Source organism: Balaenoptera physalus, assembly GCF_965194825.1.
Source record: "Balaenoptera physalus genome assembly, chromosome: 11".
NCBI classification, from domain to species: domain Eukaryota; kingdom Metazoa; phylum Chordata; class Mammalia; order Artiodactyla; family Balaenopteridae; genus Balaenoptera; species Balaenoptera physalus.
In genome coordinates this window covers 89816340-89844317 of record NC_138896.1, presented here as the reverse complement: position 1 = coordinate 89844317, position 27978 = coordinate 89816340, and the positions used below count along the sequence as shown (strand labels likewise).

The 27978-nt window shown below is 41.9% G+C and overlaps 1 protein-coding gene across 3 annotated transcripts in view; it reads left to right on the top strand.

Annotated features, from left to right (window-relative positions):
• FRMD4B (FERM domain containing 4B) overlaps window positions 1–27978 on the top strand; it is a 336744-nt gene that overhangs the window by 144623 nt on the left and 164143 nt on the right. Inside the window, exon 1 of one of the 3 annotated variants that reach the window (XM_082412125.1) lies at window positions 12180–12622. The exons of 1 other annotated variant lie outside the window; for it this stretch is intronic. In XM_082412125.1, the coding sequence (XP_082268251.1) occupies window positions 12461–12622 (162 nt within the window). In that variant the 5' untranslated portion in view covers window positions 12180–12460. Of the gene's footprint in view, window positions 1–12179; window positions 12623–27978 lie in introns of those variants that run through there. One more of the 3 variants, XM_082412126.1, reaches the window with a different exon arrangement.

Here is a 27978-nt window from a genome sequence, read left to right as displayed (position 1 = left end):
AACATGAAAAGCCCGAGGCAAAAGAGTTGGAACCCCAAAGAAGACCAGAATGGCCTTCTGTAATGAGGCGAAACCTGAAACAGAAGACAATAGCTGAAAAGGTTATTGAGAGTGACAGAGAAAGTCTTGTAATCAAATCTGGTATTTTGAATTATTTACTAACGTAATCATCACTTCCCTCAAGTAGAAATTTCAGCCCAAGTTGAATGAATATACAGATGTTAGAGTACAAATTAATAGAGTGCCCTAGGATTTCTGTCTGAGCAATGCTCTCTGTTTTGAAGGACAGGAGAGTGAATGAAATGGAAGTGCTAGATTTCACGTGGGGGGACACACTCTCAGGTTTCTCAGCAGACTAAAATCCTAAAGCGTTCCCCAGTAGAAACTGGACCACAGGCACACCACCATGCCCTTCTAAGCCGTGACGAGTGTGGTGAGTGAAGTACCAAATATCAACCCACTTGGCAATGGATACAGCCAATCTCATTTGCTGCTTAAACAATGTGTGTGAATTGTGGACTGTTAAGATGGAAAACAGCCCAACAATTGTTGCACTTAGAATTCTTTCTTTAAGACTTGTTTGTTCAAAATATGCTTTTCTTCCCTTAAATCCAATTTTACCATGCTACCTTGAAAGACTTCTCTAGAAGTACTTGGATTCTGATTATATTATATTGCCTTTTCCTGCTATTTTAAAATTCTTTTTGAATAATTTTTACCTACATACTACAGTCTATGTTGAAATAGCATAGACTATGTCTGGAGGGATATACAAGGAACTAGGCATGGTGGTAGCCCTTGGGGGAAGGAGAAGGGCAGGGCTGCCATCTACATAGCATTTTTCATGTGGTTAAGATGAAAAGGACTCTTTCCTCAGAGCCATGAGTTATGGCTTATCCAGCGGAGCCCAGGCTAGATTATAATCTCCACTCAGTGCCTCAGCCAGATGTCCTTGTGCAATAAACAACGTGAGCAGTCTTACATGGCAGCTCTGGAAACGAGGAGCTGGTGAACAAGGCTGAGAGAGAGGCTTATGTTTCATTCACTGAATAGCCTTTTATATGATTACATGTGCATTTCAAAATTAGAAATTGAAAAGTAATATGTGCTGATATAGAAAACCAGGAAAAGAAAGCCTCCCCCAAAATAAATTCAAATCATCCAGTGATGCCAACTCAGAAATCACTACTATCAATAATTTGATCTATTTTTCTCTAGTTTTTTTCTGTATACATACACTCAGTTTCAACATGGAGTTCACATGCAGTACTTTTTTCCTGCCCTCATTTTTACTTTGTTTTGTATAATAGGTGTTTTTTTCCAGTCAAGAAAATTGTTCACACCTTTTTCTGAAGATGTAAGTGTCGCATGCTCATAGTAGAATATTTAGCAAACATTGATAAAGGCTTAAGGTGTGTTCTATGTTTTTTTTTACTTCTTTTTGAGACATAATTCACGTACCATAAAACTCACCTGTTTAAAGTGTACACTTCAATGGCTTTTAGTGTATTAATGAAGTTATGCAACCATCACTGTACTCTAACTTTAGAACATTTTCATTGTCTTAAAAAAGAAACCCTGTGCTCATTAGCAGTCACTCATTTCCTCCACCCCTCCCTCCAGACTCCCTTAGCCCTAGGCAACCACTAATCTACCTTCTATCTCTATAGATTTGCCTAATCTGGAGATTTTATATAAATGGAATCATAAAATATGTGGTCTTTTATGACTGGCTTCTTGCACTTAGCATAGTGATTTTGAGATTCATCCATGTCGTAGCATGTATCGGTTTTTTTCAGTTATTTATTTTTTACTGATTGCTTGATTATTTATTCTTGATTGATTTATTTTATTTATTCGCACACCACAAAATCTACCCTTTTAAATGTACAGTTCAGTGGTTTTTAGTATATTCACAAGGTTGTGCAACTATCACCACTATTTAATTCTAGATCATTTTCATTACCCCCCAAAGAAACTCCATACCCACCGGCAGTCCCTCTCATTCTATCCCCTCAGTCCCTTGGCAACCACTTATCTACCTTCTGTCTTTATGGGTATATGGCCTCTTTGTCTAACTTTTTTTACTTCTCATGTTTTCAAGACTCATCCATGTTGTAGCATGTGTCAGTACTTCATTCCTTTTTATGGCTGATAATATTCCATTGTATAGCTGTACCATGTGTTATGTATCCACTAATCAAGTGACACTTGAGTTGTTTCCACTTTTTGGCTCTTATGAATAATGTTGCTATGAACGTTCACGTCCAAGTTTTTATGTGAGCAAATATTTTCCATTCCCTTATGTATATGCTTCATTCCTTTTTATTGCTAAACAGTTATTACATTATATGGCTATACTGGGTTTTTTTAAATCTGTTCGTCTGCTGATAGACATGTGGCTTGTTTACACCTTTCGGTTATTCTGAATAGCAGTGCTATGAACATTTGTGTTTAAGGCTTTTTTTAAACCCCTGTTTTCACTTCTTTCAGGTGTATACCTAGGAATGGAATTGCTGGGACACATGGAAATTCTGTTTAACCTTTTGAGAAATCGGCAATCTTTTCCACAGCAGCTGCACAATTTTACGTTACCACCAGTAGTATATGAGGGTCCCAGTTTTTCCGTAGCCTCACCAGCACTTGTTACTGTCTGTTTTTTGATCATAGCCATTCTAGTAGATATGAAGTGGGTATATTATTGTGGTTTTGATTTGCAGTTCCCTAATGATTAATGATGTTGAGTGCCTTTTCACGTGCTTACTAGGCATTCGTATATCTGTTTTAAAGGAATGCATATTCAAATCTTTTGCCCATTTTTAAATTGGGCTATTTATCTTTTTGTGATTGAGTTGTAGTTCCTTATATATTCAGGATATAAGTTCCTTTTCAGATATAAGATTTACAGATATTTTCTCCCAGTCAGTGGCTTGTCTTTTCATTTTTTTCATAGAATTCTTTGAAACACAAAAGTTTTTAATTTTGATGAAGTCCAGTTTATCTATTTTTATGTTACTTATCCTCTTCCTGGCATATGTAAGAAACCACTGCCAAATTCAGTATCACAAAGATATACAGTTATGTTTTCTTCTAAGAATTTTATAGATTTAGCTCTTACTTTTAGTTCTTCGGTCTGTGTTCATCTTTGTACACGGTGTGAGGTAGGGGTTCAGATTCATTCTTTTGCAGGTGGCTCTCCAGTTGTCCCAGCACCACTTGTTGAAAAGACTATGCTTTCCCATTGAATGATATTGCAACTTTTGTCAAAAATCAGTTGACCATAAATGTGAGGATTTATTTCTGGATTCTTGATTCTGTTTCATTGATCTGTATGTCTACCCTTATGCCAGTACCACACTGTCTTGATTACTGTAGCTTTGTAGTAAGTTTTAAAATGTGATCTATTGAAAAGCAACAAAACACCCAACTGAAAGTAGCTTAAACTATGTAAGGTCATTTGTTGTTTACATCTCATTACAAGTCATCTGAAAGTAGGCTGCTCCTGAGTTGGTTTGATATCTAAACAATGTCATCAAGGACACGGGCTTTTACCACCCTCTTTTCTACTATCTTTGCTGTTAACACGTGTCCTCTTGGTCACAGGATGGCTGCTGTAGCTCAAAGCATTGTGTCTTCATATGACAGTGTCCCAAGCAGGAATCAGGGAATGTGCTCAAAAAATTCTTGTGTTGTTCCAGCTCTTCGAAGAGGAAAATCTTTTCCAGAACCCTTTAGAAATCTTCACTTTATAGCTTATTGCCTGAATGGGGTGTCATGCCTTCCCTTAGACCAATCATACTTCATCCCAGGGGAATGGAAAATGGCCACCCACAAAATCAGAGCCTCTGAAAAGGGGGTAAATGGCTAATGGATAGACGACCAACACTATTTGCCAAAATACATAAACATATAAAGAATAAACCAAGATTATTTGTAAGTCTACCAGACTGAAATAATCATAGATCTTTTTAGGGTAAGGAGGTCTACCTTAAATTTCTTTGGTGCTAGGTCCTTCAGAAATAAAACCTGTTTTCTTCCTCTGTTATTGACTCAAGACCAGATCGTGTAGTTCTTCTCTTCATTCCTGTCGAATACTGCCTGGAGCTCCCTGAACTCTTGTTCTGAAAAATACACAACTGCTTTCTCAACTTTATACAATATTCACAGTCCTTCAGGTGTGTAGCCTACTGCTTTTGGCCTCTTTATCTTCTTGTAGACAATTCATTTTATAGTTGAAAACAGTATGTTGCTACTACCCACTTCAGATTAACTTTAGGATGGCAAGACACAAGAAATACTTTTATGTCTTTTTTTTTTTTTGGATGCTAAACTTTACTTTTATTTTGCTCTTACTGCTAACGGGCCAAATAGTTGAAGTTCCTAACAATAATCCTGCCAAATCATTCTGTAGTTTTTAGTAATAATGGAGAAATGATCTATATTTATAACCTGTTGCCCATATTTGTTTGCTAGCCAGAGTATTCCTGGCCTTGAGAGTTTTTACTACTTAGAAGGCCATTGATCTTGGCTGATTTCTGTTTTTCATTTTACTACAATTATCTGTTAATCTTTGGAAAGTCAAGATTTTTCATTTATCCTTTTTTTTCTTCTACCATTTATTGTATAGGAGTGAAGGTCATTGTTGTTGTTTTTTAATAAATTTATTTATTTATTTTTGGCTGCATTGGGTCTTCGTTGATGTACGCAGGCTTTCTCTAGCTGTGGTGAGCGGGGACTACTCTTCGTTGTGGTGCACGGCCTTCTCATTGCGGTGGCTTCTCTTGTTGCGGAGCACGGGCTCTAGGCACGTGGGCTTCAGTAGTTGTGGCTCACGGACTCTAGAGTGCAGGCTCAGTAGTTGTGGTGCACAGGCTTAGTTGCTCCTTGGCATGTGGGATCTTCCCGGACCAGGGCTTGAACCTGTGTCCCTTGCATTAGCAGGTGAATTCTTAACCACTGCACCACCAGGGAAGTCCCGGTAATTGGGTTTTAAGTCACTGCTTTCTTATCTCCCATAAAAAATTCAGTTACTTTTCTTTATAGATTTTCTTTTTCTTCTCATCATTGTTTTATTCTTATTTAAATTGGGTAAACCCAAAGGGTGGACATTTTGTCACATTAAGTTCCTGGATAATAAGTAAGTCCTAGAGCCCTCCGTACCCTATAAATTTTAGTATGAGGCCAAAACAAATGATAACTTATAAATACCAAAAAAGTCCTTTTATTTCTCAATTAAAGTAGAAGGACTGAAAAATTAGCAGCTGTGCCATTTAAGATGCTTTTAAATGCTTTTTTCCACAGATCTTCAGCAAATCACCCAGCTTTTCTGTGCCTCAGTTTCTTTATCCATGAAATGGGGCCAGCAATACCTTTCTCCATTTGACCTTGGGAGAATATTATGCGAATCAACTGATACTATGTGTGGAGCTGCCTTTATTTATTTAGAAAAGGGTGCTGTATAGACCAATTTATTACTATTTTATTTTTGTCATTGTTGGGGTGCATGTAAATTAAGTATAAATAAAAGGTGATAAATTATGGGGGTGGAGATAAGTCACAAGATTGATACTATTTCTTCTTTGAAGAAGAAGGTCAGCCCATATACACACTACTATATATAAAATAGATAACTAATAAGAACCTACTGTATAGCACAGGGAACGCTACTTAATACTCTGTAATGACCTATACGGGAAAAGAATCTAAAAAAAAGTGGATATGTGTATACGTATAACTGATTCACTTCGCTGTACAGCAGAAACTAACACAACATTGTAAATCAACTATACTCCAATAAAACTTCCTTTAAAATTAAAACTTTTTTTTAATAAAAATAAAATGCAAAAAAAAGAAAAAGTATTTGAAAATGCTTTAAAGATATAATAAATAGAAAAGTTATAAACAAAACAAAAAAGAAGAAGAAGGTCAGCCCTTTCCCTCTGATCTACGTGGGCTTCCTTGGAAGCTTCATCTCCTTCAAGTGCTGTCTCATCTACACTGATGAATTCTAAAATTTGACCTGGCAAAAATCTCCAGTATCTCTTTAGTGGATTAACTAGTAAAAATGGATACAATGCAGGATCTAATACGTTGCTCCCTTTTTTGTACTTTTTCATGCAATGGACATAGCATCCTCCTCTTTCCTGTGAGCAAGGAGAATTTGATTTAATAAAATAACAGGTGAGGTTTTTGAGGAAAGATGAGAAAGTTTTGTTTTGTTGTTTTCCTTCTATGAGTGGAATGAGTTTGCCAAAGAAAAGAGGTTGGATAGATGCCTTGGTGCTGGATATTATTTAGTTTGTAGTGGTTTTAGCCCTTTATGATGCCAAAAGCCATTCAGAGTCCTAAAGGCAGCTGTAGAACTTAACCAACCTACTGGTCAGCCTTGGGCGATGGTGATAATGACAGGTACCCTGCCCTTCAGGATTCCATGACTTCTGCATGCTCCCATCCACCTCCTGCCGCTGGAGGCCAAGACCGAAGGACGCTCCAGCTCGCTCAGCCCGAGGAAGGGAAGAGAGAAAAAAGCAGGAGAGGAGGGAGGAGCAAGAACACTTTGCCTTGGGCTCAAGTGGGATTGAAGCAGAACTTGTGTCCCACTGGCCCTCCTGCCTTCTCCTTAGGGCAAGATGTAGAAGCAGGGAGGGGCATGCAGAGCCCCTGTTGGGGGAGACTGCCTCTGCACAGCTGGGCACTCCTCCCAGAGGCCACAAGAGGTGCTTGCGTTGAAAAGGGCACCTTTGCCACCAAACTCTCACCCCGTGTGCATATTGAAGCCCTGTTCCGGGGGACCTGTTGACTTTATTATGTAGACATTCCTAGGTAAGCCCTTCCTTGTCACCCTTGGAACTTTGCAGCTGCCTTGCAGCTGGGCTTCCGTGCTCTTCTGCCCCTCAAGCCCTCTCTCTCACCCTTCCCCTCAAGTCCCACAAGTCTGAGATCCCTCTTGCTATAGAGCCATGGAGCCCTCATTCTTACAGCTCATGCCGCCTTGGACCACTATTTGTGTCCCCCCTCTCTTGTCACCTGGCTCCGCCCTCCTCAGCCTTCAGGTCTCAGCTGCGGTGTCACGGTGTCACGTCCTCAGGGAGGCCTTCCCTGGTCCTCCCCCCAGCTTCCATCACATGTCTCTTTTATAACCCTGTGCGGCTCTGCCTGCTTCCTCTATATTACTTGTTCAAATGTCTGCCTTTCTCTCCCGTCTCTAAGACCCACTTAGACAGAAATCCTCTCTGTTTTTCCTAGTGTGTTCTAAGTACTCAGTTCCCTGCCTGACACGTACTGCAAACTCAATACGTAATTTTTTAATGAACAAGAGTGTGTTTTGGGAATGGATGAACTTCTTTCTATATTCACGCTTGAGACAAATAGTCATTCATTTGTCAGGTCAAGAACCATTGATTGATTGCCTGTTATGTGCCAGCCACTGGGGGAACAAATATGAATAAGGCGTTTTCCCTACTTCTGCCAGTGGTTTCTGAATGGACATGGCTACCACCCCACCTGGAGTAATTGGAAGTGTGTGGAGGTGCTTTTTGTTGTTGATGTCATAATGACTGGGGACACTGCTGGCATGTAGTGAGCAGAGCCAAAGGTCACTAAACATTTTCCAGCACGTGGGGTACACTCCTGCACAAGGAGGGACCATCCAGCCACCCCGCCTCCACTCACCTGTAGGGACTCCTCAGAAAACTGACAGTGTGGGGAGTTCCTTGGTGGTCCAGTCATTAAGAATCCGCCTTCCAATACAGGGGATGCAGGTTCGATCTCTGGTCGGGGAACTAAGATCCCACATGCCACGGGGCAACAAAGCCTGCGTGCCGCAACTACTGAGCCTGAGTGCCAAAACAAAATATCCTGCGTGCCGCCACTAAGACCCGACACAGCAAAATAAATAAATAAATAAATAAATAATTTAAAAAATCAGTGAAAGCCTTCTTTGACTTACTGATTAATTGGCTATATGGAATTTACAATAAAGAGTATTGTATATTAAAAAAAAAAAAGTTGACAGTCTAACAGTGAAAAGTGGACCAAAGGGGGCACCTTTGCCCCTTTTGAGGCGATGAGAGACTTCTGTAGCAACTCAAGGCCCACTGGAGCCATCAGCATTCCACCTTGGGGTTGATGTAGGGGGAATTGTTTTTGTCATGTGCCAAAGAAAGCCTTCAACCCTACTAAGGAGCCTGTGATTTAAAGGAAATGATAAGGCCAAAAATTAAAGTGCCAAAAGATAAATAGCTTATGGTGAAAATGACTGTTTCTCATTTTTATGATAAATATCCAAAAAAAAAGGGTATGTGTAAATGATAGGAAATGTCGTTCCAGTTCCTTCTCAATGGGCTTTGAGTACATTACAGCTCTTGGTGAGTGTGTGAATACCATGATAGAGTGATTGTTGCATCTCCAATCTGCCTTTTGGGAGAAAACATCAAGAGGGAAGACTGTTTCCCCACCAGTCCTACGAGAGGAAGAGCAGGGTGTGGGGTTGAACTAGACCAAGGTTCCTCAATCTCCACACCACTGACATGTGGGGCAGGAGAGTTGTTTGTCGGGGAGGCTGCCCTGGGCACTGTACGATGTTGAGCGGCATCCCTGACCTCTGCCCGCTAGACGCCAGTAGCATTCCCGAGTTGTGACAACCAAAAATGCCTTTGTAGGCAGGGTTGCAGAATTGCCCCTGATTGAGAGCCACTGAACCAGACCTTGTTTTCGTCCCCCTCAAGCCCTGTGTCAGACGTGGCCTGTCAGAATTTAGCCACACTGGCTCTTCAGCTGTGGAGAGAGGAGAGTTTTAAAAATATCCACAGGCATTCGACGGACTCTGTCTTTTTGATGGGCAGAGGGGACCCCTGGAAGCCGCTGCGATAGAACTGCTTATCTCTTTCTAGAGACAGGGGTTAGCATTTTGTGCTGTCTTCCTAGCACTGTGCTCTTCTTCCTGCTGATTGCTCAAAGGAGAACCTACGGGAGCCTCGGGGATAACGACAATTTCTCTTTTATGTCTGCAGCAGAACTCCCAGGAGTATGAGCAATGCTGTCACCTGAAGCATCTTTTTAAGCCTCCAGAGAGAGCTGCAGGAAATTACAGTGTATTGCAGGGAACTCTGATGCTGTAGAGGGAAAAAAAAAAAATCCTCTTCTTAAATTAAAAAAAAAAGAAAAAGAAAAGCAAGATAATTTTGAAGCCAGCTTGATTTAGCTCCCTTTCCACAGGAAATTTTAGACCAGTTTCAAGGGTGTGTGTCTGGGATCTGGTTTGTGCCACGTGGCTCGTCCATTTTCAGAAGGATGCCACAGTTGGGTGGCTCTTTTCTCCGCTGCTCCACACCTGGGTTCAGTTGCCACCCACTGTCAGCCCCTGGTGTGAAGAACTTACTTGTCCTTCCCTCTAAAAGCTATCTGTGCCTAGAGCTTTGAACTTCTCCTTCTGCAGGAGAAGAAAGCTGTTTGGATAAGAAGCAGCGTCCGTGTTTATATTGGTGGGAACAAAATGTCTTTTCTTACCTTTTGGAGCATCTACTGCTTCTCCAGGCCCTCAAGAAAGGCTGGCTGTGTGATGCGGAAGAGCTAGCTCCAAAGAATTTTTGGGGGAACTTGAAGAAAGTGAAAGAACTGCTCCTTCAAAAACAAGTCACCACCAACTTTAACCTCCAACACACAGAAAGGGATAGGAAAACGGGTGTAGATACTTAGCTGAAAATTTTTTTAAAACACATTTTACGAATACTGTTTTATCTAGGTACCAAAAGAATGAAACAATTCCTGATTTTGCTGGTGGTGATCATTTTTTTACTTCGGGCGCTTACTTTTTGCCAGCCGTATACCAAACACTTTATACAGCATATTTTACTTAATCTTTCCCCAGTTGCTGTGTAGTAGATTCTGATATTATCCCTGTTTTATAGATGAGTACACTGAGGCTTTGTGGCTTTAAGGAGCTTGTACAAGGTGCCACAGGTCTTTTTTAATAGATAAATAAATAATAAAATTTAATAAATAAATTTAATAAATAAATTTTATTTTAATAATATAAATAAATAAATAAATTTATTTATTTATTTATTTGTTTGTTTGTTTATTTTAAGGAGCAGGGAGTTAAGTCTCTTAGGACACTTAGCTCCTAATGCCCACGCCCTGCAATAGCACTTCTCCATCTTTAGAGTCAGAATCCCCCAGAGGCCAAGTGAAACCTCAGATCCCTGACCGCACCCTGATTCTGGCGGGGGCCCAAGAACTTGTTTCTCTAACAAGTTCCCAGGTGATGTTGATGCTGCCAGTTCAGGGACTACACTTTGAGGACCCCTGTTCTGCCACATCCAATTTTCTAGAAAATAGTGTCAGCACTGACTTTGAAAACCTTGAATGCAAATCACTGAAGTTGGAATTGACCACTGACATCAGGCCTAGGCACAGATAGATAATAGCCATGGTGTTTCTAGAGCATCTCTTCTGAGAGGATGGTGTCATGAGACGGAGATAATTAACCTGTTGTAGGTTTTATTCGGTATTCCCTCGGCTGCCGATTTCCGAGAACACGGTCTCACTGCATCATTAAAAAAAATAGTAAATGTACCACCATCATCCACTCGTACTCACAAGCCAGTTTTGAAGCTCAGTAGTTTTCCATTAGAAGGATGACATTTCGTTTTCAAACTGTACTTGGTTCATTGTCTTTTGACTCAGTGGGACCTAGTATTTTCTGATTCTGTGTAAACACTGTGACCATTATCTTGGAAAATATCAGAATGCTAATACTAAGGAACACATGGAACAGATTTACTGTGAAGAAAGGTTTGCAAATCCTGGATCGGGTCTTTTGTCCTATTAACTAATTCGACAAAAAACTCTTAGGCAATTTTATTAGTAATAAAAGGAAGTAAAAAGTAAGAAAAGAAACGTCTTTTAAGAGTTTCCCAATTATGGTCACTTTGAAAACAGTAGGCGCTTTGAGGACAGATTTTTGTGTTCTCTTTTCACTGGTTGACTTTCACCTGAATTAAGATTCCAAAGGCACATTTGAAACCTGAAATAAAGCTGATTTACTTGTTGATAATCTCTTCTGAAGCCTTCTGGGCTAGTTCGGGAGAAAAGCTTTGGCACTTTTACCTTTCTGCCACTTAATAGCACAGATAACAGCCCAGGTGTGAAACTGCCAGTAAAATGATTGTCCTACAGATGGATTCAGGGAAAAACAACATCCTGAAATTTGCTGCAGTACTTTTGCTGTGAGCAATGTTTTACAATTATTTGGGACTGAAATCTACACATATTCCAAAGGAAAATAGAGCCTGGTGGCATGTGGGACTCCTCGGGCTCCTTTTTGCAAATGCCTTTGGCAATATCAATTCCTGGGGGAGAATTTTAAAAAAACAAAACATTATTTGGTGACTTTGTGAGTGGTGGAACAGCTTCCTTTGGTTTTGAGTTGAGAATAAACTATCTACCTGTGTAGGTTTGTGCTAGTAGCTGCTGCTACACATATCCAGAAGCTGAATTTTCCAGAACCAAACCAAGGATTCTCTTGTGAGCTTCTATTTCCCAGCAAATACTAACTGGAAGCTATTTGCTAGAGACCAAGAACGCTCTTTGTGTTTCCCATGAACTGACTGCTGCGTTGGAATTAGCACAATGTGCGGGGTGCGCGATCCTGCTTTCTGGCTGGCAACAGTAGGCAGGTTGTCATTTTCTCTGAGACCCTCAAGTTAGGAGCAAAGGCAGGTTCTGCAGTCATGCACACACTGTTGCTCTGAGACTGTTACCTTCACCTCTTGGTGAAGCACAACCAAGGAAACATTCAGGGCTGTTCCCCAGAGTGGGATCCAAAGGGGTGCTTCGCAGGATTTTTTTTTTTTTTTCCTCCTGTATCTGTGGCTGCCCGGAGATATTTATCAGTGTGAACAGAGGCCAAGCAAAGACCCTGTAGTGTAAAGTAAGGTGCTTCCCAAAGCGGATTCGGAGATTGGGGCTGGTGTGTGCGCGCGCGCGTGTGTGGTGTGTGCAGGACGTGCAAGCCCAGTGCGCTGAAATGCAGCGCTCTCGTCTGCCTGCAAAGAGTCGCTCCACTCCCCCCGCTGCCCAGCGCACTCGGGGAGCGCCAGGGGGAGTCCTCGCCGGCCCGGGCTTCCCGCGACCCGGGAGCGCCGAGGGCTCGCCTGGCGGAGCTTAGCGCAGCTCGCTCGGCGCTGCCAGCGAGAGGGCGGGGTGGACACTGGGCTTCTGTGTGCCCGCCGCAGCCGTTGGTTGGCGGGCGCCCAATCTCGGGGCATGCCGCCGGAGCCTGGCCAGGACGCACCGTGAAAGACCAGTTTGGGGGAAGGCTTGACCCCCGGCGGCCCACAGAAGCCGGCGTCGGGAGCCCAGGCGGTGGGGCCGCTGCGATCGGGCTCGCAGCGCTGCAGCTGCGGGAGCCGCCGGCACCCCACCCCCTGCCCGGGTTCAGAGGGACTGAGGAGGAGGCATGGCCTCGGTGTTCATGTGCGGAGTGGAGGACCTGCTGTTCAGCGGCAGCCGCTTCGTGTGGAACCTGACCGTGTCCACGCTGCGGAGATGGTACACAGAGAGGCTGCGGGCTTGCCACCAGGTGCTGCGGACGTGGTGCGGACTGCGGGACGTGTACCAGGTGAGCCGCGGCCCGCGGCGCCCGAGGGCCCTAGCGGGATGCCGGGCGCTCTTGGGAAGCCGGTTGGTTCCACCTGTATGATTTTATTGTCCCTCTCCTTCCACCGCTCTCTTTTTCAACTCCTAGCGGGCTGCTCGGCTCTTGGGTCAAAAGCTCAGCAGCTATGGGTAACCGTTGCGTGACAAAGCTTGTGAATTTTCCCCATCGGGCATGGGGGGCACTTGTGAATTAGTCCCTGGCTTTGCAGACATCTATTAGCGAGTGATGGTGTATCTTAGCAGCAGAGCGTCTGCAGGGAGCAACTCTGACATTCACATGATTCCTTCTTTTTCATTTCATTGGGGTGAAGGTAGGCATTTCAAGGAGCAAGGATTTCACACCGGTTTATGGTCAGAAGGGTCTGAATGGATTTGCATTCTTCCCTTTGATTTTATTTCAGCTTTCCTTCGGGCAGCCCCAACTTGCAAGGCAGAGCCAGGAAAAGCTGATTGTGTCTACTGGCTTTTGGAAGGAAGGACAGCAAATTGTGAACACTTTGCAGGAGGATGACAGGCTGGGGAAGGGAGGGGTGGCCTGGCTGAGCGTTGGAATGCTTACGTTTGGATTTACTCCCTGTCGTATAACACAGTCTCTTTATTTCTCTGGTAGGTCCCATCCTGCAGGCAAAAAATGCAGCAACTTTGCTCAGTCTCTCTGGGGCTACAGCTTCCCTTCATTTTTTTTAAACAGTCGCTTGTGGATTTAAAAGTCCTGTGCTTTGGCTGTTAATATTTTTCAGGTTTAAAAAATAATCTACATTGCATTTAGGAAGATTACACCTGGTGTTTACTATAGAATGTAGTGTCACGTTTTCTTTCCTGTGATGTAGAATTAGCTTTGTTGCAGTTCTTGGATTCTCCCTACTCTGACCACATTCTCCATATGGCTATGATTCATATCTCATTGTATTGAGTCCCATATGTGATCAAGCTTCTGGTGTTGATAAGCCATTGTCTTCCATCAGTCAGGCAAAATTAAAAGACCGGCACCTGAGGTTAAACTGTGGGCATCTAAAGAATCAGCGTCCCCTTGTCATCCCTGACGTCCATATCATCCTTGTTAAAATGTGAGGAACATTATACTTTGTGCTTTCCCGACTCCTGCTTTGGATAACATGTCTGAGATGTCTTGCGTTTTGAAAGAATCCAAAAGCCAGGTTGAGAACTGGGGCAGCATGTGGTGGTTTGAGAGGATTATGGAGCTGTGGATATAGCCCATCTGGCCACATTACACAGATCACCTAGCTTTTTGGAGCCAGAGGTGTGTCTGCCTCTCAGCCTGTTTCTCTTTTGGGAGATCATTGTTCAGTTTGGTCTGTAGGAGAAGTGACCCTGATATACTTTTGTTTTCACTTTTTAACCTTTGAGAAACTTTCAAAAGGAGAGCACAAGTACTGTGGCCAACCATTCAGCCTTCATGCCTCTCCCCAAAGGCTCAGGGGACTTATGGCTTACCTCTTCTACTGTTAGTGCCAATTCAAAAATGACGCTTCCAGAAACCTGAGACCCCACGAGTTCTTTACAAGGTTGATCAGTAATTATTTTTAAGCAGAACAGCGACTTGAAGGACTAACCTACTGAACTATAGGTTTTCTCTTCTGTAAAATGGATAGTGACTGAGCCAGTACCCTCTCATAATGATAAGAAGGAACATCTAAAATAACCATGGCCATTTTATGAGTATTGAGTCTTAAGCAGAAAATGATCTCCAAAGTTTGTGTCTTTGGAGAAAACTTGAAAATATTTTAAAACTTGAGAGAACTCTTAGATTTTTAAATTGTACAACATAGTTGTTAGCAAAGAAATACCGTTTCCTTTAATGCCTTTCAAACTTCAACAAGAAAGTACTAATGTAAATTGTATAGAATAGAATGACAGTAAAATAAAGTGGTTAATACCTTATACTCCAAGTTAAATAGACATGGGATAGGATAAATCCTGCCTCTGCCTATGTATGATCATGGATAAGTTACTTAATTTTACTGTGCTTCAGTTTCATTGTTTATAAAATGAGAAATACAATAGTACTAACCACAGAGGTTGATATTAAAATTAATTGACGGTACCGAGAGCTTAGGAAACATTCAGTAAATGTTATCTGCTCTATCAGTTGGGGTATTTTTTATTGTAATAGGAAAATGAACTCAAAGTAACCTACAGAATAAAAAGTAGGGACTTTGGATGCAACTGAAAAATCTAGCAGTAGGATCAGGGCACTATGGTTGTCCCCCATGATTCTTTCAACCCTGTCTTGTTCATATATTGGCTTTATCTTCAGCTGGTTTCTTTCCTCATGATGGCAGATAGCTAAAGCAGTTCCGGGGCTTAGACCCACGTATCAACCCATATAGAAAGAAAGAGAATTTCTCAAAGCCACCAACTATCAAAAAAAATTCCCCAGTTTGCCCTCTGATGGGTCAGTTTAGGGTCTGTGCCCACCGCCAGTGCCATGCACTGATTGGCACAGGGAATGGGGTTGTAATTCACGCATTCCCAAAAGGAATGATATGGCCCCCAACAGGCAAACATCATTTCGTAAGGATGGGAGGGGGGCAAAAAAAAATTCTTAGTCTTTATGTACAAAGCACAGGTATACATATAATACATAAACAGATACACAGTGTACTTACGGCCTTAGAATTTTGGGGGGAGTGAGGCGGCTAGCAAACAAAAAAAATATCTTCAGAGGCTCCTTAAGGGAGTGATAACGAACACAAAGGTTGAGAAACCCTGAATTACGTTGATTGGCTTAGGCCAGTGGGAAAGCAGACCCATTTCTCGAAGCCGGGAGTGAGGTTGGCCCCGCCCAGACCACATGGCTGCCAGGCAATGGGGGGAGGGATGCAGTGTCCACTGTATCTGCATTATTAGAATCTCAAATGATGAGATTCTAGCGCTCTTTAAATAAAATGATTATTTTTCAAGATAAGTACAAAGATTGATGCACTAATACATTTGTAAGTATTTTGCAACAGTCAACTATTTGAGTTATGGGGTTAGGGGGCCCATCATTAGAATACCAGTATTGCTATCCCATAATTATGAATTCTAAAACATAGAGAGGAATGTTCCGTTATACTGCTCAAGTTTCTGGCATATGAATTGGAAACACCACAGGGTTACATATTTTATTGAACCCAATTTTTTATCATCTTGATGATAAAAAGGTGTCAATTTCTTGCTTCTAGTCTGAATAGTCTTGTTTGTAAAAAAAAAACCCAGGATTCAATCACTCTAGAGAGAAAGGGTGGGGCGGGAGATATCCATTACACGAAATACCTGACAGTCCCCGGGGGTGTTTTGTTTATTCATATACTGTAGGTGAAATAAGATCTCTGCCTATTCATAAGGAACTTGACAACCACATTATTGCCTCGCCGGCACAGCCAGGAAGACATAATTTCTTTGGAATTGAACACTTCCTCCACTTCTAGATATTGGAGAGGCAAGAGACTTAATTTGCCAGAAACCATGAATAATTAAGATACTAGCTATAAGGCATTTCTGTAGTCATGTGACTAAATAAAAAGCAGACTGAGGCTGCACTGAGGCTGCCTTTTAACAAAGACTTACTTGATGAGTGAAGGTTTGAATTTGGTTGAAGTAGCAGACATGGGACATTCACCTTCCACTTAGGGCTGAATATTAAAAGCTGATATATCTCTCCTGCTTTTATCTTGCCCGGATGGGTTGCGATATCACAATTAAATAGATTTAACAAACAATTGAGGTGGAAAATGATGGGAGAATGTTGTTGAAAAAGGATCAACACCCTTTGCTTTTTATCAAGTGTGACACGTTCGAATGAAGCCCTCAGTTTGTTACTTGGGATTAAGTTTTCCCTTCATCTCCAGCGTCTCAAAGGTAGAATTTCTTGCAAACCCTGAATGGAGTCATCGCCCCCAGTAGGGGCAACTTGAATAGAATCTCGGGTACTTAAGGGACCATAAGAGGCTAGGTCAGCTGCACTGCACAGGTAGCTGGCAGTGAGGGATGGCACACAGGGCAGATCACAGCAGAGGCTGTGCGCTCAAACTTGAGCAAATCTGACCTTGAGCGAATTGCTTTTTCTCTCTGAACCTCATTTCCTCCTGGGTAAGAGGGGAGAACTGTAGTCCTGACATTCTGGGTAGTGTAAAAAATTCATGAGATCGTGTGTATAATACTGAGTGCTCTGCGTGGCACAAGCGAGTACTCAGTAAATGTTAGCTCTTGGATATGCAAAGGACTTAACACCAGACCCATAGAAGATACTCGATAAAGGGTAGCTTAGGGTTTTACTGTTGTTTTTACAAGTGAGACTAGTTCTGTGGAAACTGAATTCCCATCTTTACACGCAAAGATGTTCGATAAGAGAGACTGTGGAATCTCCCACAGCAGTGGATGTAGGATGGACCTTGGGTATCTGAGCTTGTGTTCCACACAGTAAACCCACAATTTTTTTAAGGCCCATACAAAAAATCTAGGAGGTCATAGGAGCTTGTAGTAGGGTCTCTATGGAGATCATCTCTTTATATTCCAAGACTCTGATGATTCATAAATTGGTAACACCTGAACTTTTCATCCCACTGCATTGGTTATGAAAGACCAAGTCCTCCAAATGGCAATCCTTCATTGAGCCTTCAGTGACCTGTGTACATTTCAAACCATATATCCTTTGCTTGCCCCCGCCCTCCACTCTCCACAGCCTCCTGAATTATACAGACTAGAAGGGGGGCTGACAAGTAATTGGGTTGGCCAAAAAGTTTGTTTGGGTTTTTTGGCCAACCCAACACAATGCACAGGAGAAAACTGGCCTGCCTCCTGGTTTTGTAAATAAAGTTTTATTGGCACGCAGCCCTGCTCATTCATTTACACATTGTCCATGGCTGCTTTCAAACTATAATGGTAGAATTGAGTAGCTGTCACTCAGCTACTTAGAGTTGAATAGTTGATACAAAGACTGTATTGGCCACACAGCCGAAAATATTTACTATCAGGCTCTTTACGGAGAAAGTCTGTCAATCTCCAGACTAGACAAAAACAATATATTGGGCAGAGAATGCTAGAAGAAGGAAAGTTTAGAATTCAGTCATGGAAAAATAGAACTTGAAGGAATATGGAAGAATTTTCTCTTAAAAAACCCAGTCACTAGGAAATTAATAAACAAATATTCAGGATCAGTGTTCAGTTTGCCTTTACTAGGTCCCACGTTGTAGAACATGATTGGAGTTATAGATCGATTCATTCATTTGTCCGTTTATTCATACATAAAATAATTATCAGGTGCTTACCATGTCCCAGTTGCTGTGCCAAGGTGTTAGCAACACAAAGTCAAATAGATTATTTCCTGCCCTCAAGTAATCTGTTGTCAAGTAGGGGAGACAGTTAAGAAAATGAACCTCTGTGCAAGGGCTTTACCTGGGTCCTCTAGGTGCACAGTGGAGGGAGTTTCCGTCAGACAGGAGTGAAGCAAAAGGGGAGGGCACGGGAACTAAGGAAGCTTCCTACAGGAGGTGATTCTCAGGCTGAAGTCGGAAGGACAAGTAAGAGTTAGATAGACTAAGAAAGGCAGACGGGCATTTCAGGCATGAGGAAACAAGGCTCTGGGGGCGGGGGTTATAAAGAGTTTTTTAAGGCTGATGAGGAAAGAAAGAGACAGAGTCAAAGTCATAGACAGACAGGCAGATTTTGATTGAGAATAACATTCAACTTGAATGATCTTTTATTTTAAGATTAGGATTTGATGTTTTTCTTCAGAACTTTGGGGGTGGGGGACAGGTTAAGTTAGAACTGTCCCTGGCAGTGGTGAGGCTGATAGATTTGGAAGAGGGAGGCATAGTGGAGGCAGGAAAGGGGAGGACGTTAGGAGGCCTGCAGTGATGTCGGTGTATTACTCAGGATAGGATAGGTTTTACTGTGGCAGCAAACAGCCCCAGGATCCTAACGGGTTAAAGAAATAAAGGTTTATTTTTGGTTTACACTACCTGTCCATTCACAGGTTGGCTGGAAGCTCTGCTCATCACTGTCACTCAGGCTCACAGAATGTTCTGGAACATTGCCAGTTGCCATGATAGAGAGTGAAGCGCCTTTTAGGGCTTTGCACTGGCAATGCAATGCTTGGCCTCTAAGTAGCTCATGTCACTTGTCTCAAGAGATTGGTCAGAGCTGGTCACATCACTCACTCAACCACGGGAGCCAGGAAAAGCAGTCCTTCCATGGAACAGCATGAATACTGGTGCAGATTTGGTTCCTTAGGAAGCAGACTCTGAAACAGAGATTAACAAGCAGGAAGTTTACTGGAGGGTGCTCTGAGGGTCAGCACTGTAGAAGGGACTAGAAAGAGGGAGGACTGAGCAGAGGGAGAAATCGGGTTACAGTTCAGGCTCAACAAAGACCTCAGCTGACCTCACAGGTAGCCCCGAAACTGAGAGTTGTCCCCAGTTGGAACAAGAGGGCTGCATTTCCTCCCAACCTTCATCAGGCCATCATTAGAGATGGGCTGCCCTTGTATAAGCGGTGTGACCTTGAAGTAGGCAGCTCTCTTTAAGGAACAGCAGTTCCCAGAGGGGCTAAGAGCTCAAAAAACTCCAGGCAGCTGATGGAATAAGTCTGGGCAGCTCGTCACACAGCATCTTCTACAAATGTCTGCCCAACAGGTATTCACATCAAAGCCTGGACTGCAGCAGGGCCAGCGGGAAGGAAGTAGAGTAAGGACTGCATTGGTGTGAAGGATGTAGGATCTAGCTTTAAAACATGGCCTGACAATCAGGGCGGTCTCCCAGCTGGACCCTACATTCTGTTGAAGGAATTGGGCAACCATAGAGTCAGTTAATGGTAGCAACACATACAGAAAGAAGCAAAGACTTGGTTGGTAAATGACATACGAGTCCACTTATCACTGAGGAAATTCATCTTCTACATTTTCAGGTAACGAAAGACTAGGATTTTATGGCAGGAAATTGGGATGCTCAGATACCCCAAAATGAGAAAGAAAACTATCTTAATGTTTGAGTCCATCACTTGGCATAAATAAATTTCTAAAAGACTGTATGATTTAAGATCAACAAGATCAGTCTCAGGATCTCAAAAAAAGCATTTTTGAACCTTTGTTGTACAGCTTGAAAAACACTAAGTTAAGAATAGACTCTCCTGCCTTGTCAAGTTGGTGTCTGTTTTTCTCCTATCTTTTCTTGGTGGAGCTGCAGCATGAAATAACTTCCTGTTCGTCCCCTACTTATGTTTATTCTGAATGTTATATTTGTGATGTCCAATTTGGTTGTTACGGAAAAGTGTGAATGATCAAATGGGATAAAAAAATTGAAATTAACATCCATAAGTAATTACATACATGTGTGTGTATATGTACATACGGAAAAGATATAAATTCTGGCATCCTTGAAATAAACTTTCCCATGAAAGAGGCTGGTAAATATGGTAAATTAAATAGTACCATTTTCCCCTAATGTCCTGATCATTTTTAGTTTCTTGAATTTTGTGTTTGGGCAAAGCTCATTGCTTAAATAACTATTTTCTCCTTAACTAGGGCTTTTATATAGTCTTAGTGTCTTGACTTGACTAATAGCTGCTAATTATTAAGTAACTGCTATGTGCTGTGCCTTGTGCTTGGCACGTTACATGTATTATCTTTTTTTTAAGAAAGATATCATTTGGGGAAGATTTCAACATACAAAAATATAAAGGATAATATAGGTAAAAACCCATGCACCCACCACTCAGTTTTAAGGCATCTCAACATTCTGCCGTGTTTGCTCCAGATACTTTTTTTGTAATATAATAAAATTTTACAGAATCAGTTGAAACCACCTTTATACCTCTCCTTTCTCCCTAAAAATAGTCCTATTCTGAAATTCATGTTTTTCATTCCCAGGCATATTTTCATCATTTTGCCACATGTGTTTGTATCTATAAACAATATATATTATTTTTGTGTCTGTAAAATTTATTTAAGGATGTGTCATTCTGCTACCTTATTTTTCTCTCAATAGGCTTTTGGGATTTATCTCTAAATTCATTTTAACCCTTATATTCCATTGCATTAAACATACCAATCTCTTATTGATGGGCATTTAGGTTGATTACAAATTTTCAGTGTCCCAAAATTCTACACTGAAATTTTTGTATTTGTCTCTTTGTGCTTGTGAGCAAGAGCTTCTCTAGGGCAGCGGTCCCCAACCTTTTTGGCACCACGGACCGGTTTCATGGAAGACAATTTTTGCACAAACCGGAGTGGGGGGGATGGTTTCAGGATGATTCAAGTGCATTACATTTATTGTGCACTTTATTTCTATTATTATTACGTTGTAATATATAATGAAATAATTATACAACTCACCGTAATGCAGAATCAGTGGGAGCCCTGAGCTTGTTTTCACACACCACTCACTGATAGGGTTTTGATATGAGTCTGCAAGCAATTGATTTATTACGGTCTCTGTGCAGTCAAATCTCTCTGCTAATGATAATCTGTATTTGCAGCCACTCCCCAGTGCTAGCATCACTGCCTCAGCTCCACCTCGGATCATCAGGCATTAGATTCGCATAAGGAGCGAGCAACCTAGATCCCTGGCATGCGCAGTTCACAGTAGGGTTCGTGCTCCTATGAGAATCTAATGCTGCCGCTGATCTGACAGGAGACAGAGCTCAGGTGGTAACGCGAGCGATGGGGAGCGGCTGTAAATACAGATGAAGCTTCAGTCACTCACCTGCCGCTCACCTCCTGCTGTGCGGCCCGGTTCCGAACAGGCCACAGACTCGTAGCAGTCCCGGGGGTTGAGGGCCCCTGCTCTAGGGTATATACTAAAAGGGAGACTTGCTAGGTTTTTAGCTTTATTAGATGTTGTGCCTTATCTCTGTCCTTATAATAACTCTTCAAAATGATATCATAAATCCCACTTTATTGGTTTTATATACTTATTAGCTAATAAAACATGATGCTGGAATTTGAACAGAGCTCTAGCTGACTCCAGTGCTTAGCCTTTTGCCGCTGACTTGCTGCTTTATTTATTAAAGAGATACATAAAGATAGTATCTCATTTATTCACTTATTTGCTCAATCAACATTGGGTGAAAACATAGCTGAGTGCTTAAAAATGAAGTCTATAAAACTTCCTGAATTCAAATCCTAACTCACCTTTTGTTAGCCATGTGAGTTCTCTGAGATTTTTCTCATTAACTTTTTTCTGCTATAAAATACAGTTAATTATGGAACTCCCTTAAAGAGTTATGCTTCTGGGATTGTTATAAAATCAAGTGCATTAATATTTAAAAGCACTGAAAACAGTGTTAGATATGTGTGTGGATGGATGGATGGATGCTTGGATGGATGGACAGATGGGCAGATGGTTGGATGGATAGATTAATGGGTGGATTGATGGTTGGATGGATGGATGAATCCCTCATGAATAATTATCTCTCCCACTTATGCATATGCATAACCTTTGGAGCTTCTAAAATCTGCAGAAGCCTTGGCTCCTCCTTCCTCCCATCCCCTCTGGATTAAGAACTATAGTCTAATGTAGCAAGCAGGAAAGGGGCCCACTGACCACTGCACAGAGACATTGTACTCACATGGTTTCATGGCACAGCATTTTATCAGGAGACTCTGGCATCCTAATGCTGTTGTCTTTTTGGTTTATTCTATGAAAGCAAACATTCTCACAACTGTTTAGTTGTTTTATTTCTGTCTCTCCAGCAGGAAGCCATTAAACTTTCTCCCTCTCTACCCTGAGCCCCACTCTGTAAGAGCCCTAGATTCTCATGCATAAAGGCCCTGGGTCCCCACTGACTGCTATCTTTCTCATCTGTATAAGCTCTCTTCTGATATGACTCTTAAATTTGCAACTGCTAAGGAGACCCTGTTATTATTGGCATCATGCTACCCTTGGGTAATGTAGCCAGCAAATATTTTTACAGGAATTAGTCAGTCTCATTAAACTTTGGTTAGATGCTTATTAGCTAAGAGAGAAAAGAGCCTTGACAAAATAGGGAAATAGGATGGGCTTTAGTCAGTTGGACCTGGGTTACAAATCAAGGCTTCATCACTTACCAGCTGTGTGACCTTGAGCCACGCTACTTAATTGCTCTCAGCTTGTTTCTTATATGAAAGATAAAATAAGATCTACATTTTAAGTTTGGTGTAAAAGTTAGAAATAACATGGATTGAGAAAAGGTAAACATTTGGATACCTTCACAAAGTTGATCCTAAGCCTAAAGTTGTCATGCTAATTGTGATAAGTGCAAACTGTGACCAGTAATTAAGCCCAAACACCCACATTTACTAGTTGTGTGACGTGGGCAAGTTACATGATCTCTTCGTGCCTCCTTTTCTCGCATATGTGATGGGGATGGTAATAGTGCCTGCCTCTCAGGGTTGTTGAGAGAACATCACAAGATCGTGTAATAAAGGTCTCACTAGGGTGCCTGGCTCACAGTCAGCAGTTAAGAAGTGTCATTTCTACTTAATGAACATTTTCTATGTTGTCAAACATAGTGCTAAGCATTCTTTTCGGCCGTGCTGCCCGGCTTGCGGGATCTTAGTTCCCCGACCAGGGATTGAACCTGGCCCCTTAGCAGTGAAAGCGCTGCATCCTAACCACTGAATTCCCTATTCCCTAAGCATTTCATATTTACCATTTCATTTAGTTCTCCTAACAACGACATGAAATAGGTACTATGAAACCCATTTGGCAGATGTGGAAATTGTTTAACGCTGTCAAGTCACTTAGCTGAGGGCAAAGATGGGGAGCTCAGATCTGTGTAAATCCAAATTCCATTCCCTCAGCCATTGCATGGAATGGGCTTAGTTTGCGAACCATTCAGCCTCTTCCTTTTCTACATTTGCCTTCATGGAGTCCTTCCTAGGACTTTCCCAGTCTCTAATCTCTGCCTCTACCGAAACCTGTAGCCAGAGCAGGTATTAATAAACTCATTGAGACTGAATAACTAGTGCTATTTTCCCTCTATAGTCTATTCCCAACCCAGCCTCCAGAGTGATTTTGTTAAAAGTAAGTCAGATCGTGTCATTGTCCCGTTCAGAACCCTCTGATGACTTCCCAACTCAGAAAAAGCCAGTCTCACCGAACCTACAAGACCCTGTGTAATTGGCATCCCCTTCTCTGGGTTCCTCCACCACCTACCCGCAGCAAACATGCTCAACTTCTGGTCTTTCTATTATTAATAGTATTAGTATTATATCCACTGTATTTATTTATGTGTTTACTGTGGTGCAATTGACATGTAACATTATATTGGTTTCAAATGTACAGCATAATGATTCGATATTTGTATACATTGTGAAATGATCACAACACGTCTAGTTAACATCCATAACCTCACGTAGTTACAAATATTCTTTTCTTATGATGAGAGCTTTTAAGATCTACTCTCTTAGCAACTTTCAAATATACAATACAGTATTATTAACTATAGTTGCCATGTGGTAAATTACATCCCCGTGACTTAATTTATTTTATAACAGGAAGTTTGTACCTTTTGATCCCCTTCACCCATTTCACCCACCCCCCAACCCCGCCCTGGCAACCACCAATCTGTTCTTGTGTCTGTGAGCTGCCTCAACCTCTGGTCTCAACTTCCAACATTCTTTTTCTCTCTTAAGTCTCCTCCAGCAACGCTGACCTCTTTGCTGTTCCTTCAACCCCGCCAAGCACATTCCAACCTCAGAGCCTTTGCCCTTGGCGTTTTCTCTGCCTATAACCTTGTCACCCAGAGGTTCCTGTGGCCTGCTTCCCCCCCTCACTCCCTGCAGGTCTTTCTTCAGATACCATCCAAACAGAGAGGCCACCCCTGACTGCTCTCTTATCCTGCTTTATTCTTCTCTGTAACCCCATCACCACCTGACGTTACGAATTTATTTGCTTATGTGCTTATTGTGTTTCCCCGACCAGAAGGTTAGCTGAAGGCATGCAGAAACTTTGCTCTGTTCACTGTGGTATCCTCAGTGCCGGAACCTAATACTCCTTCGGAAATAGTTCTTGACCAAATGAACAAAGGGATCTGCTTTACATTTTAAGACGCTCGCTGTAGCCACTGTGAAGGGAGTGGTGAGGAAGGGGTAAGAGCAGTTAGGCTGTTTCTCGTGACCAGCTGAGGGACGATGGGAGACCTGGGCTGGAGTGGTGGCCACATATGCTGTAGGAAGACACGAAGAATTTGGAGGAGGAGGAAGCAGCAGGAAGGAGACTCTGTCCAAAGAGAATGTTTACAGTCTATGAAGTTTTGGAAACATCCAGGACAAAGCCATGTGTGTTGAAATGTATTTGTGTGTATGTGTTTATTCTTTTTCATTAGGGAAAATAGCCACAAGCCAGTGTAAGCTGATTGAGAATACATTGGTCTGTGTTCTCTGACAGCCATTTCATTAAGGAAGTAGCATTGCAGAGAGCAGAACAGATTATTTCCTCCAGTTCCTGTAAAACGGGCTCAGTCAGGGACCCCAGCTTCTGTGTACAGCCAGCTGCTCCCTGCCCATGCCCAGCCCAGGGTGGGGAAGTTGGCAGTTTCTGTAGTTCTTGTTAGCTCTTACTGTCAAGTGATCACTGTTTCCTGTGCCCAGCCCTGTGGTTAAGCTCTGGAAGGTGCCCTCTTTGGCCTGACTGATGCTGACAGATGTTTCAGACCTCTGGCTTCCTCTTCGTGGCACTCTGTGGACGTCGATTTTCATTCTGACCCTGTCTCAGGTCATTCCCATCCCCTGGAGCTAAGGATGGAAGGACCCTTTGGATTTGCCTGGATTCTTGGGGGAAAATTTTTTTTTTTCTTTCTGGTCTTCATTAGTGTTTAATTAAAAGCTTGCTTTCCCTAAGTCTTTGGCTGTGTCCAGGCTTTTTAAAATTCTGCAAGCGCAGACAATATAAAGGGAGTTTGACCCTTTGAGTTACAAGAGCTGGTTATTGTGTCTAATTATCAACCTCAAATGATGACAGAATCATAATCTTCTAGAACAAAAAGGAATACGAGGCATTTTTCAAATATTTCCTGAAGACAAAGTACATTTACTTTCAATAAATAGTCCAATACCAGTTTTTCAATGAAATTAATGTTTAAGTTTGAAACAGTTTGGTTCAGAATATGAAGAATCCCAAGCATCCGCTCATAGTATTTAGATTTTGTGGTTTTTTCCTTCCTTAAGATTTTTATATATTAATCTTTCTAGGTATTGATGCCAGATATAGTTCCAGCCGAGCTCATAAGATTTTTGCTCTCAAATTCTTTCTGGAAATGAGATTTTTTTAGTGAATGTGTTTTTCCTTTAATAAACTTCAGAAGCCAACTCTGAGTTTCAAAAAAAAATTTTTTTGAGATATCAGTGCCAGAGTCTGAACAGTGCTGTTTATTCACCACCAAGTTGCATCAGTTTAATTTTTTTTTCAGGCTCAAACATTACATTAGGTTACAAATATAGCAAAAGTTTGCCACACCTTTATGCTGTATATTGTGTGTTTTAAGTACATCAAATTTAATTATATCCTTTTCTTTTTTTCTCCCTCTTTTTTTGGTGTATTTTCTCTGAGCTAAATAGGTCACATTTAAATGTATAAATAAATTACATATAGACATATATATGTGTGTGCTTATATATGTATATATGAGAATGTATAAATACACATACATATATGTGGCATGTGTGTATATATATGTATGTGTATATATGTATATCACTGTATCTGAAGTTTTTCCAGAAAATAAAACCATTAGCCAACATATTTACCAAACATCGCTTTTTTTCCCCAATCTTCAACATCACTTCTAAAGGTATATTACGACCCTGAAGTAATTAGCCAGTACCAATAATATGTTAGGTTCTGTAGTAGATTGTATTCTTCAGGAAATTGCTATCAATTTTGATGAAGTTCAGCAAATGAAAGCTTGGTCAACAACTTCATCTGTTGCCCTTAGTTTAAAAAAGAAGAAAATAGAAAACCAGAGAACTGGTCATGTGTAGAAGCTCCTGGTGACCTTCTGGCTCGGCTCAGCTCACTGGTCTGTGAAATGGGGCCATGGCATGGGCTGTCACACTGGAGGGTACTGGGTGTTAAGTAGACGGCAGTAGAGTGAATAACTCACAATGGAGCTCTTGCCCCCTCCCCTTCCCCAGCAACTACGTCCAAAAAGGAGGACGAGGCGGCTGGTTAAGGAATTGAGGGACCTGTGAGGAAAAAGATGGAGGGAGCAGCCTGGGAAACAGCTGCCTTCCTCAGCCCAAGCTTCATTCATTATTTACAAATATTAATGCCATCGGTCTGTTTTAATAGAACTTGTAATGAGATGAACAGCTTTATCTATTTCCTTTTGAGTGATTTGCACATAATCTTTGGGAGCTAAGGATGTCGGAGCCAGATGGATATGAGCTCTAATCCTGTGCCTCATCCCTCACTGGTTGTATGACCCAGAGCATGATGCCTCATTCCTTTGCGCCTTGTTTTCTCAGCTGTGAAATGGGAACATGATATTTCATCATCCTGCTGCCAGGTTTAAGTGAAACGATGCCCTGTGACTGCTCAGAATGGGGTCTGGGACATGACAAGAACTCAGTACACCGTAGTTTAAGGAAAAGGCCCTGGTTACTAAAATAGGCCGAAAAAGAAAAGGAAAAATCTTAGAAATGGGAAGCTCACTTCCTCTCTCGTCTACAGGAAGTTATCTAAAATAAGGATAAGAGAAGAGATGGACATTTTGAAGCAGAAGAATTAAATTATAACCTGGTAAATTGTTACAGCCTTTCCGTAGGACAGTTCAGTTGTATCCAATCAAAATGTAAGATATGTGCCCTCTTTGACCAAACATTTCCATTTCAGGAAGTCATCTTAAGGACATGGTGGTATATGTGTAAGGATTTTCACAGCAGCATAATTTGAAATAGCAAGCCAGTGAAGACATGAATAAGAGAATGATTAATTAAATGATAGTCCCTCCGAAGCATGGGATTCTATGACATCAGTAGGAAAAGTGAAGTAGACCTATACATCACAGCCCCCCCAAAATTGTCATTGACCTATTTTGGGGTAAAAAGAAACACAAAAGACAGAACAATATACAGGATGTGTATGTGTATATGTGTGTGTATGTCTAGAGACAAAAAGACACAAATAGGGGCTTCCCTGGTGGCGCAGTGGTTGAGAATCCGCCTGCCAATGCAGGGGACACGGGTTCAAGCCCTGGTCTGGGAAGATCCCACATGCCGTGGAGCAACTGGGCCCGTGAGCCACAACTACTGAGCCTGCGCGTCTGGAGCCTGTGCTCCGCAACAAGAGAGGCCGCGACAGTGAGAGGCCCACGCACCGCGATGAGGAGTGGCCC